At 50.4% G+C, this 17490-nt stretch overlaps 3 protein-coding genes across 8 annotated transcripts in view; 2 read left to right on the forward strand and 1 right to left on the reverse strand.

Annotated features, from left to right (window-relative positions):
• The window catches only part of LOC122363900 (tyrosine-protein phosphatase non-receptor type 14-like), a 56545-nt gene extending 55114 nt beyond the window's left edge, over positions 1–1431 (forward strand). For all 4 annotated transcript variants that reach the window (XM_043333716.1, XM_043333717.1, XM_043333713.1 and 1 more), the window contains one exon: positions 417–1431. In XM_043333716.1, coding sequence (XP_043189651.1) covers positions 417–1070 — 654 coding nt within the window. In that variant the 3' untranslated portion in view covers positions 1071–1431. The remainder of the gene's footprint in view (positions 1–416) is intronic.
• Positions 1432–1608: 177 nt separating this feature from the next.
• Positions 1609–15232, reverse strand: LOC122363882. Of its 3 annotated transcripts, none has more exons than XM_043333682.1 (13): positions 15114–15232; positions 12674–13005; positions 12327–12459; positions 7448–7613; positions 6876–7327; positions 6395–6622; positions 5954–6232; positions 5446–5646; positions 5065–5187; positions 4706–4906; positions 4378–4518; positions 3287–4108; positions 1609–2692 (listed from the first exon to the last, which is right to left on the reverse strand). In XM_043333682.1, exons 2-13 carry the CDS (start codon positions 12961–12963, stop codon positions 2063–2065), a joined length of 3666 nt encoding a protein of 1221 aa, XP_043189617.1. In that variant the 5' UTR covers positions 12964–13005; positions 15114–15232; the 3' UTR covers positions 1609–2062. The 3 variants fall into 3 exon arrangements, with proteins under 3 accessions (XP_043189617.1, XP_043189616.1, XP_043189615.1); XM_043333681.1 differs by having other exon boundaries at positions 15003–15182; XM_043333680.1 differs by lacking the exon at positions 15114–15232 and adding an exon at positions 13298–13607.
• Positions 15233–15598: 366 nt separating this feature from the next.
• LOC122363886 (cytochrome c oxidase subunit 7A, mitochondrial-like) lies at positions 15599–17448 on the forward strand. The gene is made up of 2 exons (XM_043333687.1): positions 15599–15758; positions 17107–17448. The coding sequence occupies exons 1-2, from the start codon at positions 15744–15746 to the stop codon at positions 17359–17361; spliced, it is 270 nt and encodes an 89-aa protein (XP_043189622.1). The 5' UTR covers positions 15599–15743; the 3' UTR covers positions 17362–17448.
• The last annotated feature ends 42 nt before the right edge of the window (positions 17449–17490 follow it).

A 17490-nucleotide genomic window follows, 5' to 3' on the forward strand; every position in this document is an offset into this window, starting at 1 on the left:
GGCGTGAGGATCACTTGTTTGTTGTTTGTTGTGGAGTCGATGTTAGGAAGATGCAGTGGCTCACTCGGCGCCACGACACACTTTCCGGCTCAGTTGGCTTCAAATACGGCCACGAGCGGCACACCCGGGATTAGAGGGGCCATCGACGGCGGATAGCATTTATTTAGTAGCGACACAGAAGGCGCAGGAGCCGACATGTGACTGTTCAGGCCTTAGGACCGTCAGGGAGGGTCCCGACCTCACGGTTCGGGCTTGCTGACGAATAGGTAAAACGTTTTAAACGTCTGTGGTGTCACGGGTTATCTGGTGGTTTGGTCAGCTTAGCTTGAGTCGTGTCAGACTGAGCGTCTGTAAGTCTATGCTGCTCCATGTGTATTTGTGATCATAGAGTGACGTTATCTTTCTTCTGTTCGCAGGTGACGATGGGCAGCCAGCAGCGTTTCTACATAGCCGCGCAGGGTCCGCTGCCCACCACTCTGCTACACTTCTGGCAGGCCGTCTGGGAGAACAACGTTCACCTGATCGTGATGCTGACAGACGCCACTCGCGGCCAGGACCGCGCCTTCCCCTACTGGCCCCAGCAGGACAACACCAGCGTGGAGTGTGATCAGTTCACCATCAGTCGCAGTGTGTCCACGCCGTCCCGGGCGTACGTCACCTCGCGGCTGGTACTCACTCAGCGCGGCTCGCGCCGCTCGCGGGTCGTCTGGCACCTGCAGTTCACCGCGTGGGCCGACCACGGGTGTCCAGAGGACGCGGCAGGGTTCGTTCAGTTTGTGGAGGAGATGGCCACTCTGCGTCAGACAGCCGCCAGTGAGATGGCCGTGGCGCCCGGCGGCAGCCGCAACACGCCCGCGCTGGTGCACTGCTCGGCCGGAGTCGGCCGGACCGGCGTGACCATCATGTGTGACGTGCTGCTCCACTGCCTGGACCACAACCTGGAGGTGGACGTGCCGAAGCTGCTGCACCACCTGCGCCAGCAGCGGATGCTGATGGTGCAGACGGTGACGCAGTACAAGTTCGTCTACCAGGTGCTGGCGCACTACCTGAAACGGTCGCGGCTCATCTAGAGAGACCGCAGGAGGCTGCTGTCAGCCCCCCTCGCTAGGCCACCACTGCATTATGTTGCTGGTGATGATGTTGGTCATGTTGCTGATGTTGCTGACCGAGCCGGCTGCGCTGCTGAACCGGCAGCTGTGTGCGGCCCGCAGGCCGCCTGATTCCGTCCCCGACTGTGATTTGGAGAGCAGAGTAGCGATTTAGCCCGAGTGACTATGTATGAACGTTCGTGAGCCAGCCCGTGCGAGTGTGTGTCCAATGTTGAGCTGTATTTCCACCATTCAGTCGTTCCGTGCCATGTACTTTTTCCGCGTCATCGTTGTTTCATCCCACATAGCGTGCTATCGACCAATATACGGTACATATCATCGGTTCTGGTCTCTGGATGAGTTGCGAGCGCCAGTGCGGTAGCAGGGCTCAAAATCACTGTGGTAAACCAGTCGGGGAGCCGAGGTCATGGCTTTACGCAGTGGTCGGTCAGACTGGAGAACGGTAGAACATTCGCAGTGTCAGTTTGCTGACAAACAACAGAAAGCATGGTTACAAACGTTACTCTTACCCTGTTGTTTATATTCGGCATCATTCATGAGACAACCAGATCCATACAGGAACGTTCCATACAGTTCCCGGCCAAACGGTTCGCTCCATTTATCGGAGCAAACAGTGCTACGCATCGGCTCAGAAAGCTTCTCAGCTTGCAAAAAGAACTTGCCAAAGCACAGCCTTTAACGTCACTGATACAAAATCCCCTGATTCGGCACATTCATATCAATAACGATAACGATTCCCAGCCGTGAAGTCGGCATGCCACAGATAGGCACACAGTAAAACCACTCATGACCGTATCATTAGCTTGATGTTTAGAGCTGCATTGACTCGCAAAGTGGAGCTGAGAGTAGGTGGACTCTGGGACATTCGCACACATCTATCGCAGCACAGCCGACAACAGCCGCCCTTGACCAGTGGCGGCGACAGTAGCAGTACCTGCGGAGACTACACGGCGCTATCCGCGAACGTCGTCTGCCCGCAGCTCCAGCGGGTCGCCCTGCGGCGCCGGCAGTTCCCAGTGGGGCACCGCGCCGTCCTCGACTCCCTCCTGGAGCAGCAGGGCCTGGTCTCCGTCCGCCCCCTGCAGCAGCAGCTGACCGTCAGCGCCGTCCCCGCTCAGCACCAGCTGGCCGTCAGCGCCGTCCCCGCTCAGCACCAGCTGACCGTCAGCGCCCTCCCCGCTCAGCACCAGCTGCCCGTCAGCCTCCTGCAGTATCAGATCCACCGTATCTGCCGCAGCACCGTCAGCCAGCACCAGCTGATCTCCGTCCCCCTCCCCACCGCGCACCGTCGCCGCGCCCGACTCGTCGATGATCAGATCCAACCGCCGCCCGGCGGAGGTCAGGCACCGCAGAGCCGCCGTTGTCGACGTGTCGCCCGCCTGTCCGTCGGCAACGAGCACCTCCTGGTTGCCGTCGGAGTCGACGAGAAGGACCAGCGGTCCGTCGGCGGTGTCGAGCAGCTCGATGGTGTGGGCCTGCTCGCCGGCCGGCGCCGACTCGCTGGTCACCAGGGTGCGGTTGATGACGTAGTCGTCCGGGTGCTCGCCGTGACTGAAGTGCTCCATGTGCTGCAGCAGAGCCATCTGACAGACGGATAGATAGTGTCACGAGACGGGAGATGTAAGAGCAAGGAGATTGATAAAATACATAAGAAACAAACGCAATCAACCAGAATAATTTGTAGAAATATTTTTCACATTCACTCCTTTGATTTTCATACTACTTTCATTTATCAGGAGTATGAAAAATAACCTCTTGCTCATATCTGAAGGAATTAAAAAATTAAAGACCAATATATATTCGGGCGTGGCCCTTCCTCAGTGGTTCCATTGTAACAGTGGTTCCATTGTGGTTCCTCAGTGGTTCCTTCCTCAGTGGTTCCATTGTAACACTGTACCACTGAGGAAGGGCCACGCCCGAATATATATTGGTCTTTAATTTTTTAATTCCTTCAGATATGAGCAAGAGGTTATTTTTCATACTCCTGATAATCTTATCAACAATGCTCAACTCAACGTTTCAATACTTTCATTTATTCAAATATCCAATTCTACAGTGAACGCATTCATGCATTCGCTTATTCATTCATTCATTCATTCATTCATCCATCCATCCGCTTATTAATTCATGCATTCATTCATTCATTGATTCATTCCTTCATCCATTCACCTACCCACCTTTCTAACGAATCCCATGCCACACTGGCGACACTCGAACGGTTTTTTGTTGCTGTGTGTGAACATGTGGGCACGCAGGTTGTCCCGCCTGCTGAACGCCTTGCTGCAGACGTCACAGCGGTGCGGCTTCTCGCCAGAGTGGGTCTGCAGGTGCAGCTTCAGATGTTGCGGGTAGATCATCTTCATGGGGCAGTGCGGACAGCTGAGAGGCCGCACACCCTCGTGAGAGAGCATGTGGTACTGCAGCAGCTGGCGCCGCTTGTAGCCCTTCCCGCACAGCGTGCACTTGAAGCGGCGGTCGTTTTGATGCACGTACCGCATGTGCATGGCTAGGTTAGAGCGTAGGGAGAAACGCATTGCGCAAATCTCACACTCGAACGGTTTCTGTCCGGAGTGGGTACGCACATGGTCCCTAAGAGAGTACTTGGAGCGGAACTCCTTATCACAGAGCTTGCAGCGCCAGGGCGGCCCGGCCAAGTGCTGCAACAGGTGGTGCGTCAGCCTCTTCTGCGAGTCGAAGCGTCGCTCGCAGTCGGGCTCGGGACAGGCGATCAGCTGCGGCTCGGGGTGTTGGTCCCGCTGGTGGCGCTGCAGGGCCACCTTGTTGGCGAACTTGAGCCGGCACTCGGCGCAGTGCGGCGGCCCCGGCCGGCCCTTGTGCGCGCGCAGGTGGGAGCGGTAGCGCACTCGGCTGGCGAACGTCTGTCCGCACTGGCCGCAGGAGATGTGCTCGCCGCCCGTGTGGGTGTGCATGTGGTCGAGGAGAACGAGCTGGGAGCGGCAGCGCAGGCCGCACTCGCCGCACTGGTAGGCGCGGGGCACCTGCGGCGGAGAACAGGAGCGGGACGTCACAAAACAGGGTACGGATTGAGAACAGTGAACAGAAAGCCAACATATCGAGTAGTAACTTCACAACACAGGACAGATGCGAATCAGAAGACGCTCCTTTTGAAAACTAAAATATGCAATTACTAGCTGCTTTGTCACCTAAACCAGTGATAAAACAAGCTGGGGTGTAGCAAAAGTACATTATTTTACCAGAAAGGCGACACGGGATACATCTGGCCCTGAATCATCCAATAACAACATACCTTGTGAAACTTCTGATGCCTCCGCACCAGTTTGGGCAGGGTGAACGACCTGTTACACATCGGGCAGGGGAACTTGGCCTCGGTGTGGGTCCGCTCGTGTTTCAGCAGCTCCCGTAGCATCGCGAACGAGTCGTGACACACCTAACAAAGAACAATCGACGTCAGAACAAATGGTGCAGGAGCAGAACGGACAGCGATTCTCTTTCTTTAGACGACCTCACACTGACGTAAAAGGTACCACTTCCTAAATAGACGAGCCTCAAGGTCAGGTGCAATGACTTAGGTCGAACCCCATGATAGCCATAATGCCTGCTAGTTTCATACGAACCTCGCAGACGTAGAGCCCGTTCACGCGCCGGCTGCGGACCGAAACGGTCCACTCCTCGCTGGTTTCTGACTGCTCTGCCTTCACAGTGTCCTCTCCATCCTCAAATTCTTCCTCAATCTCCTCACCGTCCTCTCTCGGTTCCACGTTCTCGTCCTCACTGTCCTCCTTTGTTCCAGCAAATCGGGAGGACTGAATACGCTTCTGAGGACACAGGACCGAAAACGTAATCAACCTATAGTCACTGTCTCAAGTATCATAGTCTACGTTATCTCAAGTATGCTAAGGATTAGCGAAAGTTCAAATGTAGCGATCGAACATTTGTCTGAGCTCGCGGTGCGCGGTTTGCAATCACGCCCTACCTCGGCTATGCGACTGTTGACGCGCTCCATGGCCTCAGCCAGCCGGCGGCGGTGGGTGACGTGCGAGGGCTCGGCCGGCGGGCCCAGCCACCCGAGCGTCGCGCTGGACACCGTCCCGACGACCTGGGGGCGGAGACACGCAGTCAGAGACGAGACAGCGGCATAGAATAGATATGCACCTGGCGCCATGTTCTATGCTTTGTGTTTAAGGGCGTCGTAGAAATAACAATATTACGTAACGATTTGAGTAGACATGCACAAAGTAAATTTGGTGTTGGAACGCATAATGAAATTGACATCGTTAGGATACAGCCACCTGCCACATGTATCCCGCACAGATTTGGGGAAAGCATCCGACCACCACTCCGCAATTCAACTGACCTGTCCGTCCCGCTCCGCCCCTCTGTCCTCCGCCTCCAGCCTCTGCTCCCCTCCCTCCTCCCGCTCTGTCTTCACAGCTGTATCCCCGCTGGCCGCCGGTCCATCTGCGTCCGGTCTGAGAGGGTGGTCCGGTCCGGGCGGCGGGCCGATCGGGTCAGACACCTGGCTCGGTAGGGCAGCTCTGGCCGTCATATACTGTAACTGAAAACAGACAAGGGCGGAGTGAGGACGAGACGATTACAGGTGCAAAGCTGTCAGTATTTTGGGACTGAGCAATGTATTCACGGTGCTTTGAAGAGAAGTGCGATTTGAGCTTGCACTGTATTGTTGCCTCACAAACACAATGATAAGCGCTGATCGTTTATGTATAGTTCAAGATCTAAAAGACACAAAGACAGCCTTGAAAGTCACGTAAGATTGCCCAATTTTTGTAGCCGGGCGATATATTGTTGCGTGGCCCGTCTCACTGCGCTATCATCCTGTGCAGATCCCTGCCCCGCACACCTACCTTCCTGTGCAGCTCCCTGAAGGTCCGCTGTGTCCCATCCAGCTGTGTCTTCCTGGGACGACCTCTGCCGCGTTTGACCGGCGGCTGAGGCGCCGGTGACTCTCCAACTGCCTGCCGATCCTTAGCGCTTGATGGATCGTTAGACTTTGACAGCCCGTCAGCGGACGACGGGTCGTCGGCGTCCTCAGTGGAGTTATCAACAGTCGGCGGTTTGGGACATTTTCGGTGGTAGGGCCGAGGCCGAGGAACCAGTCGATCGGAAGGGCTCAAACGGACCACCTGACGAGAGACAAGGAAAAGAAATCGGTCAGCAGTGGGCAGTGGCTGATACACTGGTGGTCCTAGATCTACGACCATTCACGCTATAGTGCAACGTTATCGTAGGTCAACGAGACTCCTAAGGATTCCAGACTAAGCCAGCGGTTGGCATACACGACTTACCTGGACCGTTTCTTCCACCTTGATCTTGGCCGGACGGCGGCTCTTGGTGGCGGTTGCAGCAGCGGCGGGGGCGGGGGCGGTAGCAGGCGCGGCGCGGACCTCGTTCACGTCTGCCGGTCCCGCAGCGCCCGTGGCGTCTCCGGCCACCAACTGGACGTATATGGTGCGAACAGGCCGGTCTGGTGGCTGGGAGGCGGCGGCAGCAGCAGATGAGAAGGGTCGCACCACCTGGATAGCATCAAACGATACATGGGTTTTACAAACAATGGAGACGGTAAAAACTTCGCAAGATGAGTGCTCAAGTGCCACTTCCCAACTGAGCCACGAACTGCATAATTACAATTCCGGATTAACAATCCCAACAAAAAAGAGCTCTTAGTAATTGAACATTAGAAACGTGCCGAATAAAAATGTCGCCGAATACAGATATCATAATTTTCGTGCTAGTTTCAGCAACTTACACGACTCACAACCGACTTACCTTGGATGTGGGGCGAAAGTCCTTGCTCTCCTTATCATCTTGCCAATCACTGTTAGCTTTCCCACTTCCAACTGCCACACACCTTCCATTACCATTATCACTCTGTGGTGCCCCTTCAACAGCCTGAGCATCACCAAGCAATTCCCCAACCCCATCATCCACCGGTCCTTCCAGCCCACCGTCATTGCGACCGTACTCGTCCAATCCTTCCCCTCTCAGGCCGTCACCCTTCCCAGCCTTCTCGAGTTCACCGCCCGTGTCTGGCCGACCGCTGATGTTCAGAAGGCTCGAGCCCCGGTCAGCCACGGGACCTCCTGTCGTCAGTAGCGGCAGTGACGGCGAGAGCAGGCCAGCCTCCTCCTCGTGGTCGGCGGTTAATTGGAGAAGCATTTCGTCCAGAGGGGTGAGGTGGCCCGCCGGATCCTCGGACAGTGCTTGCGAGTCGGCTGGACCTGGTGAGAGAGTACGGGCGTTAGTCGCATGTCAAAAGGTGCTGACAGTTCAAAGATCGATAGTTCACAGGCATCATCAGAAATCGCGTTACCATCTACATCCTGTCCAATCTCACTGACCAGTAAGCCTCCTGGCACCGGCAGCAGCAGCAGCGCCGGCCCGCAGCCGCCCGCCGATCGCCCGCGCTCGCCGGTCGGCCCTCACAGCCAGTAAGTCCAGCTGGTTCAGTCTGGCCACACAGCGGCCACACACCGTGCTGCCCGCTGACGAGCCCGGCTCCGGCGGCTGGGAACACAGGGAGGTGGGAGCTCTCTGAGATACGGTACAGGTCTTTGAATGATGGCTCCAGAAATGACAGAAAATAATGATATGTTATTTTACTACAGGCAACACACTAAATATGTCGTGTGATCGTGGTTGTTTCTGTGTTTGTGTTGGCCGTTACTTACCTGCTGTTTGCTTTGTGTTGCAGAGCATGATCTCTTGAGCATGACTACTACGCTGCTCTCGCTTGCTACTTTGCTAGTGCCTTTATGTTGAATAAAGCCTGGTTTGGAAAGGCCTTGCTACCAGCTGCATGTTTGATTGACTGGGATACTCAAGAAACGAGACACGTTACAATTTATTCAACATAAGGTAAACTCAGAGGCTGAACTGTAAGCATGGACAAATACTTGAAGCCAGAACGCCTGGATGCTGATCCTAACTGCAATTCTGCTGCACAACAGTGGCGTCACTGGCACAGGACCTTCACTAGCTTCGTGGAGCAGCTGACAGTACCTGAGAGCAACAAACTTGATGTGCTTATAAACTATGTGTCCCCCAAGGTGTATGACTACATTGCTGACTGTGCATCGTATGAGAGTGCTATCAGTGTCTTAGAGTCTCTGTTTGTGAAACCAAAGAATGATGTGTTCGCTCGTCATGTCCTTGCTACTCGTAAGCAGGAGGCAGGAGAGTCTCTTGACCAGTACTTGTTGCACCTCCAGCAACTGGGCAGGGACTGTACATTCAAAGCCCTCACAGCTGAACAGGCTAGAGACGAGCTGATTCGTGATGCTTTCATCAATGGTCTGATTTCGAGTCATATCAGACAGCGCTTGTTAGAGAACAAAACACTTGACTTGAGAACTGCTGTAGAGCAGGCTCGCGCACTTGAGGCAGCTCAAAGGCATTCTGATTCTTACCTTCAGCCCAACTACTCAGTCACTGCTTCATCCTCAGCTCCAGCGTCTGCTGCTCATCCGGTCCCGCTCCTGTCCGAGCAGCCCACGGCTGCAGCCGCGGGTCGGGGGGTCAGTCAGAGCTGCTTCTTCTGTGGACTGGCCAGACACCCCCGGCACAAGTGCCCCGCAAGAAATGCTGAGTGCAACACTTGTGGGAAGCTCGGCCATTTCTCAAAGGTGTGCCGCTCTGGCAGCATGACTACGACCGCTGCTGTGGCTACTGATGACAACACAACCCAAGCACCGACTCTCGCAGCATCGTCGATAACATCTGCCTCTCCTGGTGGGTTGGCGAAGGCCACCCTGAAAGGGAGGGTCAATGGCAAGTATGTTGATGTGCTGATCGACACTGGCAGTTCGCAAAGCTTCTTGAGCCTCCAAGTCGCCCAACGGCACAAGTGGGAGGTGCTCCAAGCTTCTGGAGGTAAGCCACTGGAAGTGCTCATGGCATCCACAGCTCACTCAGCGAAAGCTCTTGGACACTGTGTGGTTACGGTAGAGCTCTCAGACCACACCTACTCTAACGTCAAACTGACAGTCCTTCCAGATCTCTGTGCAGATGTCATCTTGGGTCATGACGTCCTGAACCAACATGCCTCTGTAGAGATCCCGTTCGGAGGCCATAGACCATCCCTGGTCTGCGGTCTGGCCACCATGGCAGTTCCGCTGCCAACGCTGTTCGGCAACCTGACCTCTGACTGCCGACCAGTGGCCGTAAAGTCAAGAAGGTACACGACACCAGACGCCAAGTTCATCGAGCTGGAAGTTCGGAGGATGCAAGAACAGGGGATCATCGAGCCAAGTCGGTCTCCATGGAGAGCTCAAGTCCTTGTTACTGCGAACGAGAACCACAAGAAACGCCTCGTCATCGATTATTCGCAAACCATCAACAGGTTCACCCAACTGGATGCCTATCCACTTCCTAACATCGAGAGGATGGTTGAGGAAGTAGCTCGCTACAAGGTCTTCAGCACACTGGACCTGAAAAGCGCATATCATCAAATCCCAATCCGGGAGGAAGAAAAGGAGTACACCGCGTTCGAAGCAGACGGAAAACTCTACCAGTTCACCAGGATCCCGTTCGGTGTGACAAACGGTGTGGCAGCGTTCCAGCGGGTGATTGACTGCATCGTGTCACAAGAAGGGCTCCGGGACACATTCGTGTACCTCGACAACATCACCGTGTGCGGGCGAGACCAAGCAGAGCACGACGAGAACCTGCGGAAGCTGTTGAAGGCAGCCAAGAAGTGCAATCTGACGTTCAACGAAGACAAGTGTGCCTACTCTGTCACATCTGTGGAGCTCCTCGGCTACGTCATCGGACATGGGACACTTCGCCCAGATCCCGAGCGTCTGAGACCCCTACAGGAGCTGCCGCCGCCTCATGACGCGGCATCTCTGCAACGGGTGCTGGGCATGTTCGCCCATTACTCTCACTAGATTCATGGATTCTCTGAGAAAATCCGCCCTCTGGTCCAGACTGACAGGTTTCCCCTTCAGAAAGGTGCACTAGACGCCTTCAGTCACCTGAAGCAGAGCATAGCTGACGCCACTATGTCAGCTATCAGTGACGACATACCTTTTGTCGTTGAGACCGATGCTTCGGACCACGCCATCGCTGCTACGCTGTCTCAAGATGGACGACCCGTAGCCTTCTTCTCTCGCACACTATCGAGCAGCGAGCGCAATCACTCAGCAGTTGAAAAAGAAGCATACGCCATCGTTGAAGCACTCCGAAAGTGGAAGCACTTCCTTCTGGGTCGACAATTCAAGCTTGTCACGGACCAGAGATCAGTTGCCTTCATGTTCGATGGGAGACAAGCTGGGAAGGTGAAAAACGAAAAGATCATGAGGTGGAGACTGGAGCTGTCCAGCTACTCATATGACATCGTCTACAGACCGGGGACAGAAAACGCGTCGGCGGATGCACTGTCTCGTTCGCCGATGGTATGCTCCGCCTCAGACAGTACAAAGCTCCTGGTGGAGCTGCACAGTGCGTTGTGCCACCCAGGTGTCACCAGGATGACTCACTTCGTGCGCACAAGAAACTTGCCATTCTCGGTGGAAGATGTCAAACAGGTGACGTCATCCTGTCCCGTTTGCGCAGAATGCAAGCCACAGTATGGGAAGCCTCCTCAGTCTCATCTGATCAAGGCTACGCAGCCTTTTGAACGTCTGAACGTCGACTTCAAAGGGCCGCTGCCGAGTGCCAGCCGCAACCGCTACATGCTGACCATAGTCGACGAATACTCCAGGTTCCCCTTTGTGTTCCCCTGCGCTGACGTCACATCTGCTGCCGTTATCAGCTGTTTGTGTCAACTCTTCGCCATCTTTGGTATGCCAGCGTATATCCATTCCGACCGTGGATCCTCCTTTATGTCCTCTGAGCTCAAATCCTTCCTCGCGAGCAAGGGGATAGCCAGCAGCAGGTCGACCGCGTACAATCCAAGAGGAAACGGGCAAGTGGAACGCTACAACGGCATCGTGTGGAAGGCGGTGACGTTGGCCCTCCGATCGAGAGATCTGCCGCTGGAGAACTGGGAAGTGGTCCTGCCAGACGCTCTTCATTCAGTGAGGTCGCTACTTTCAACGGCAACCAACGAGACTCCTCATGAGCGCCTGTTTCGGTACCAGAGGCGCTCGACGACTGGCAACTCTGTGCCGACGTGGCTATCCAAGTCGGGCGAAATCGTCTTGATGAAAAGACATGTACGACAGAAGTATGACCCACTGGTCGACGAAGTGGAGCTTCTTGGAGCCAACCCGCAGTACGCTCACGTCCGGCTGCCGGACGGGAGGGAAACGACTGTCAACATCAGACATCTCGCCCCACGAGGAACCATTGGTTTGTCTGACTCCAGCGATGTCTCGGATCCGCGCGATGGACTGGACCGCGATCCCCTTCCAGTGCGGGTGGCCGAGCAGCGCGAGGAGCCGGCGGTCGGTGACGGCAATCGGAACACGTCGATCCAGATGCCGGAACCAGCTCCCGAGCCTTGTCCACCTATGGCTCAGACTGAGACTTCCAGGTACCATTCTCATCCCCATTCCGAATCACAGCCTGTGCCTCAACCTGCCTCTGAGTCTGCGCCGTTGCGTCGATCCACCCGAGCTTCGCGTAGGCCGGCTCATCTGGAACGGGACTATGTTTTGTAAATGTGCGATCTTACGCTCGAGCTGTCTTTGAGCATGCACTATCGCATTGCTTGCGGTCTCGATGTTCTCGGTGAGGCTGCGTTCCGAAACGGACCCGGGGAGAATGTCGTGTGATCGTGGTTGTTTCTGTGTTTGTGTTGGCCGTTACTTACCTGCTGTTTGCTTTGTGTTGCAGAGCATGATCTCTTGAGCATGACTACTACGCTGCTCTCGCTTGCTACTTTGCTAGTGCCTTTATGTTGAATAAAGCCTGGTTTGGAAAGGCCTTGCTACCAGCTGCATGTTTGATTGACTGGGATACTCAAGAAACGAGACACGTTACAATCAGTGACAGAGAGAACCAATTCCTACAGTCCTTTTATAGTCATTTGTGCATGGGCCATGGTATAGGTTAGTAATTATCATAAATGACAAATGAAAGAATGAATGAATGAATGAATGGGAGCTGCAATGAATGAATCAGACAATAAGTGAGCTGGAGTAATGAATAAAGAAGGATGGAGTAATGAATAAAGAAGAATCACTAAATTTTGTGTGAAGAATGCAGCTACACACCTCAGAACCATATATTACTTAATGTTAATATTAGACAAATAATAGTACCAATTCAGCTTACCTTGGTCATAAATTTTGCAAGAATATCAGCCAGCAAGGTTGAGCTGAACTGTGTCTTGTCCCAGAATGCATTGGCAGTATCATGCACTGAGAGCAGAGAATGACAGGCTATGCAGGAGGTGGCTGAGGCATCCCTGAAATGAACAAAAACAGCCCTGAAAAGCAATGTCAAATGCTACTTGAAAATAACAAATAAGCTTCCATAAGAGCATTGCAAGACTAGATTTCTGTGTAATATCTCATACAACTGAGCCATTTTTATGATTATTGTAAGTACAGCCATGGAATAATTCAGGGGTTAGGGGTTCATTGACCACTGTCTTATCTTACACCACACCATCAACTCACAGTGAATCAGATGCCTTCCTGCAGACCCTGGCCAGGGAGGCCTCCAGCCGCTGGTGGCGGCCCCGCAGCTGTTCCACCCCCTGCAGCTGACGCAGGCAGCTCAGACACAGCGTAGCGGAGCAGAGGTCAGCTGCCCACTGCCGTCCCAGTGCTGCTGTCAGGCGTGCCAGCAGCGGGGCCGTAGTGGAGGCTGACAGATTAGTCCAGCTGCCTGGCACTGTCTCGATAGCTGAACAGATTGAGCACTGAGGTGATGCTATTGGTGCCAGCTGAGAGTAAAAGGTTTTCATTTTCAGAGCAGACAAATTGACAATGTCTTGTGATCTTGTGTTCTGTGGGATGAAAAGCAGCTGTTAATCAACACAGTGAAATGATTTAAGTCCAGCAAGAATCCATTTAAATTGGGACTGGGAAAGTACCTAACTATACTTAGAGCAAGACAGTTGGGGAAACTACGAGGAGCCAAACAAAAATTGGATTAGCCAATCAGCGGCTGGAGTGGGCGGGGCGATGACCATATATGGTCATAAAATCAGACAACTTCATGTTTTCAATGAATTTCAGCATTCAAATGAAAAAATAAGGCATAATAATGTTTTTTAACCACACAAGACCTACACTCACCCGGTGCATAATTAACTGGCGGCTCTAAATCGCAGAGTTACAACGCAAGGTCAAACCGTGATTGGCAAATATGGCGGATTGAAACAGACGCGCCAAGAAATGTAAGCAGTACCGTGGTTTAAAAATGCCACTATTTTTATTATTTTGTTTATGGTTTTTCTAATTGTAGTTAAGTTATTATTTTAGAATTAAATATTTTTGTTTATTGTAATTAAATTAAATCTTTTAACAATTTTCTTTCATAAAACCAATCCATTTATTGAATGGCCAGCTGATTGTGACGCCCAGAACCTGCAGAAAAGCCGTTTTCCTATCGCCATTTTCGAGTCAATTCAGTTGGGCAAACTAGACCTTTGGAATCAAAATATGGAGGCATCAAAAGATTGATTCCTTTTGACCATATTTGGGCATAAATGCAGACCATTTCTAACTTACCAAACACATAAAAATAAGAGAGTGTTTCCAGAAGGAGCATGCCTGATCTTGAACAGAAATGCTGGAAGTATCTCCTAAGCCAAATAATATTGCTCCTATCATAGCAATTTGAATTCTATAGGTAGTGAAAGGCAATCAAGGAATTGATTCACTTTAAACAGATAATCATAATATTGATTCCCCATCAGCTGGCTAATCATTATTTTGATTCACAGGTAATGTTAAGAGATAGGTAACAATGACTTGCAAGAATACAGCATTTATCTTGCTATTATTCTCATTAAGTGTGATCCTCAGCACCACAACAGATACCTTTAGCATTGTTGTACATAACCTTCACAACATTTGATAACAATTCACAATTTTTAAATGTCAAGAATACAAAAACTGAAGCAACAGGTAAAAGCCATATAATAAATATAAAAGCACTATCACAGTGATAATTAGGGGTTTGAAAATTTCATTTTGCCATTTTACACAAATACTGATTGTTTAGTATGCAATTCATGATACAAAAATAACAAACAGTGTGATTTCCTCAAAACAGCTTTTACGTGATGGACAGTGCCTCTGTCTTTTTCCCATTCACAAGGCCAAAGGGACAATTTGTTAGTTTTGAGGTAACACTTTTTGCAAACCTACCACATTTTTCTACCTTTTTAAAGAAAAATCTCACCGTCATGGGCCTTTTTTCAACCGTAACGATACATTTGAAGTCAAAAGTGTACCCAAATGAATCAAAAAATTGATTCCATGCCCATATTTGGTCATGGCTCCTCCCACCAGAATCAAATTATTGATGCCTCCATATTTTGATTCCAAAAGTCTAGTTTGCCCAACTGAATTCGCCGAATTTAATCAAATCACACTAATTCCTAGTGAAAAATGGAAGCCTTTTCTCTCCAATAAGTGGACGCGATACCGCAAGTACCGGCTTGTTATACCGTTTTTCACCCTTAGTAGCGGGGGCTGCATTTATGCCCATATATGGTCATCAAAAGTCCATTTATTGACCAATCCATTTTTTGACATTCGCCTCGTAGTTTCCCCAACTGAAGAGGCTACATGAAATAGCCACAAAGAAGCATGAAAATAGCATTACAGAGAAATGCTCCCACCACATGGAGTCCAACGCTCTACCGAGCTATGGGACCGGCAAGGTGTTGACAAATGAGAGAAGATTTAACTCTGCAGCTCATATCAAAGAAGCTTGAAAAAATACCAAACAAAAACAGCCAGATTATAATTTGGTCTGAAGCTGATTACAAACCTTGTTTGCAATTCTTTGCACAAATTGACTCAAAATCCCATCCAGAATCTTAACCCTGGAAAATCCCCGAAATGGATATACTGCATACGACTATTTGCACAATTTTCTTACCTTCAAAAGTAAAAACAATTACGAATAATGATAAATTTATCGTTTCATCTATCAACATACAAGTGTATTGTGGTGGGCGGCGCCATGTTGTACTAGTGATGGAAAACTTGAAAAGTACCAAAATGAGGCGTAAATATGAGAGCGAAATTGCTCAAACAAATTCAAAATAAGTGTCTGATCTGTTGTTTTGCAGGATAAAGAGTTTTTTGCTTGCATTATCAGCTCGAAAAACTTATGAATACTCAGTTCTTTTTCAAGAAAAGTACTTTAAAGTACTTGCAGTTCATCTGATCATCTCTAATTTTTCTTGCTACAAAACTAGCGCAAAAGATTCGTTTGCTGCAAAAGTTTAATGTTTAGAGATGAAACGAATCGCTTGGTGTTCTTCCAGTTTCCATGGTGATAAGTTGTAAGCAAATCAAAAGTAAGTATATGACGTCATTGTAAAGAAAACAGACCAATGAACGAGCGGATTTCAGTTGTTTATCAAATGACGTAGCGCTCTGGGATTCGCTAGCGAACTTGTTGAACATTTTGATCTTTGAGAAAACCTTTCGTCCGCCATTTGTCTTTCTTTCGAGCTCGTCGCTGGTCTGGAACTGATAAATTACTTATTCCCGCTCGACAGACATGAACTTCTCACGGGTAAGTCTGCTTTCTTTGTTGCGCTGATTAAATTATAAAAAATAATGCTCACTTTGATACCTCTTGTCATCTTTATTAATCGTACAAGCATTACCTTTGCTGAGCTTGCTGCTTGCCACAGGATGACAGCAAGGTAGGCAGGCACCTAGGTAAGTCAAGATAAGTCATGATGATGAATAAACGCTAGCAAGTGCATGAGTTAATCCTTATGCAATAGCATCCATAAATCCTTGTTGATCTTTCTTTGTTTGTTTTATGTATAAATATTGATTCATACTTGGGATGAGCTGTCCTTTGTCTCAAACACCAAAACAGTACAAGTATCACCACTCACCAGATAGCCAGTAGGTGTATCTATGCTTTAAACATGATAGTTTTGTCAATTTTCTAGGTCAAAAGAAAAGCTTGACTCGAAAGTTAATATGGCACATGTCCACCCCATAATTAAAATTGGGATGTTTGAATGTTGAGATGCTGACAAATGATGTGATTAGAGATGCTAAATAAATGTACTTTTACATGTGCTAATGCAGATATGATCTCCTATCAAAATGCAACTGGTGTAGTGTTTGTAATTTGTATTTTTGTAATAAAGTACAAATGATCCCTTAAATGAGTCTTGTATTACATGTCACATTTCCATTGCAATTTCTATAAAGTAGTATATCTACCTTACTATCACCCTTAGGCATGTAATATGATTATCATTCATTTTTGTTTTTGGACACTGACACACTGTATAGGTAATTAAATGGAGCTATTTATGTGTTTGTAGATGTGTAAGAATAATTTATATTCTTTCCCTAAGTTTATGATCAACCTTTAAAGTGTTGCCTTTTCTCAAAAACATTAAGATACATAGGTTAATGTTTTGCTTGATTCAGGTTGCTTATGAGCATGATGATAACGTTTTAAAGAACTGCCTGTTTTGTTAGCACTCTTCAAAGCCCTGAGTAAAACACCAAGTGGCAAATACAAAAATTGAAAGGAACCATTGGATACTCTAAAGCTAAAATGCATCACCCTCCAAATAGTGCCAGTGCTGCTCACTGACCTGTGACCTGTTTTACCATGCCTTTTTATGTCAATAATGATACCTATCAGGTAGTTGGCACATACACATACAAATAACTATATACAGGATGTAATTCTTATCAATATTCATACTGCCATCAAATGATTATATTGTCAGTTATCAGGCCAAGTCAGTCAGGTTTTACCAGCTATATCCTCTTTTGACTGTAAGTGTTTCACTATACCCACTCCCATTCCCTCCCCTCTAGCTGCCCCATTGCCCCCTCCCCCTCCAGCAGCCCCCACTGACGCCCCCCCCCCCCCGCTCCGTCAGATCGCTCTGCAGTCGGCGCGCCGGCTCACCACCTCTGCGGCGGTGCGCTCCGCGCCAAAGGACGTTCACCCGGGCTACCTGCGGCTGCGCGAGCAGTACGCCAAGTTCCAGGTGCAAGACGGCGTGCCCGTCCACCTGAAGGGCGGCCCGGCCGACAGGATCCTCGCCTCGCTCACCTACCTGCTGTGCGCGGTCGCGGTGGGCACCGTCAGCTACACGCTCTTCTACAAGATGGCGTACCCGCAGAAGAAGTGAGCGGCGCGCGCCGGGAAGAGTGAATGATGGGGCGGGGAAGCTGTATTGTACTGGACAAATAGGAAATATACACTGTGTACAGACGGATACTGTGTGTACTGGCTGCGCCGGCGGCGAGAATTACCCGGC

This window comes from Amphibalanus amphitrite, unplaced genomic scaffold, assembly GCF_019059575.1.
Source record: "Amphibalanus amphitrite isolate SeventyFive unplaced genomic scaffold, NRLGWU_Aamphi_draft 000646F_arrow, whole genome shotgun sequence".
Lineage (NCBI taxonomy): Eukaryota > Metazoa > Arthropoda > Thecostraca > Balanomorpha > Balanidae > Amphibalanus > Amphibalanus amphitrite.

Excerpts from the sequence above, each read along its gene's own strand:
- LOC122363882 (XM_043333680.1), bottom strand. Across the intron at positions 12,460-12,673 it reads AGGAAGGCATCTGATTCACT|GGATGCCTCAGCCACCTCCT; the intron begins GTGAGTTGATGG and ends TGTTCATTTCAG. Across the intron at positions 2,693-3,286 it reads GCATGGGATTCGTTAGAAAG|ATGGCTCTGCTGCAGCACAT; the intron begins GTGGGTAGGTGA and ends TCCGTCTGTCAG.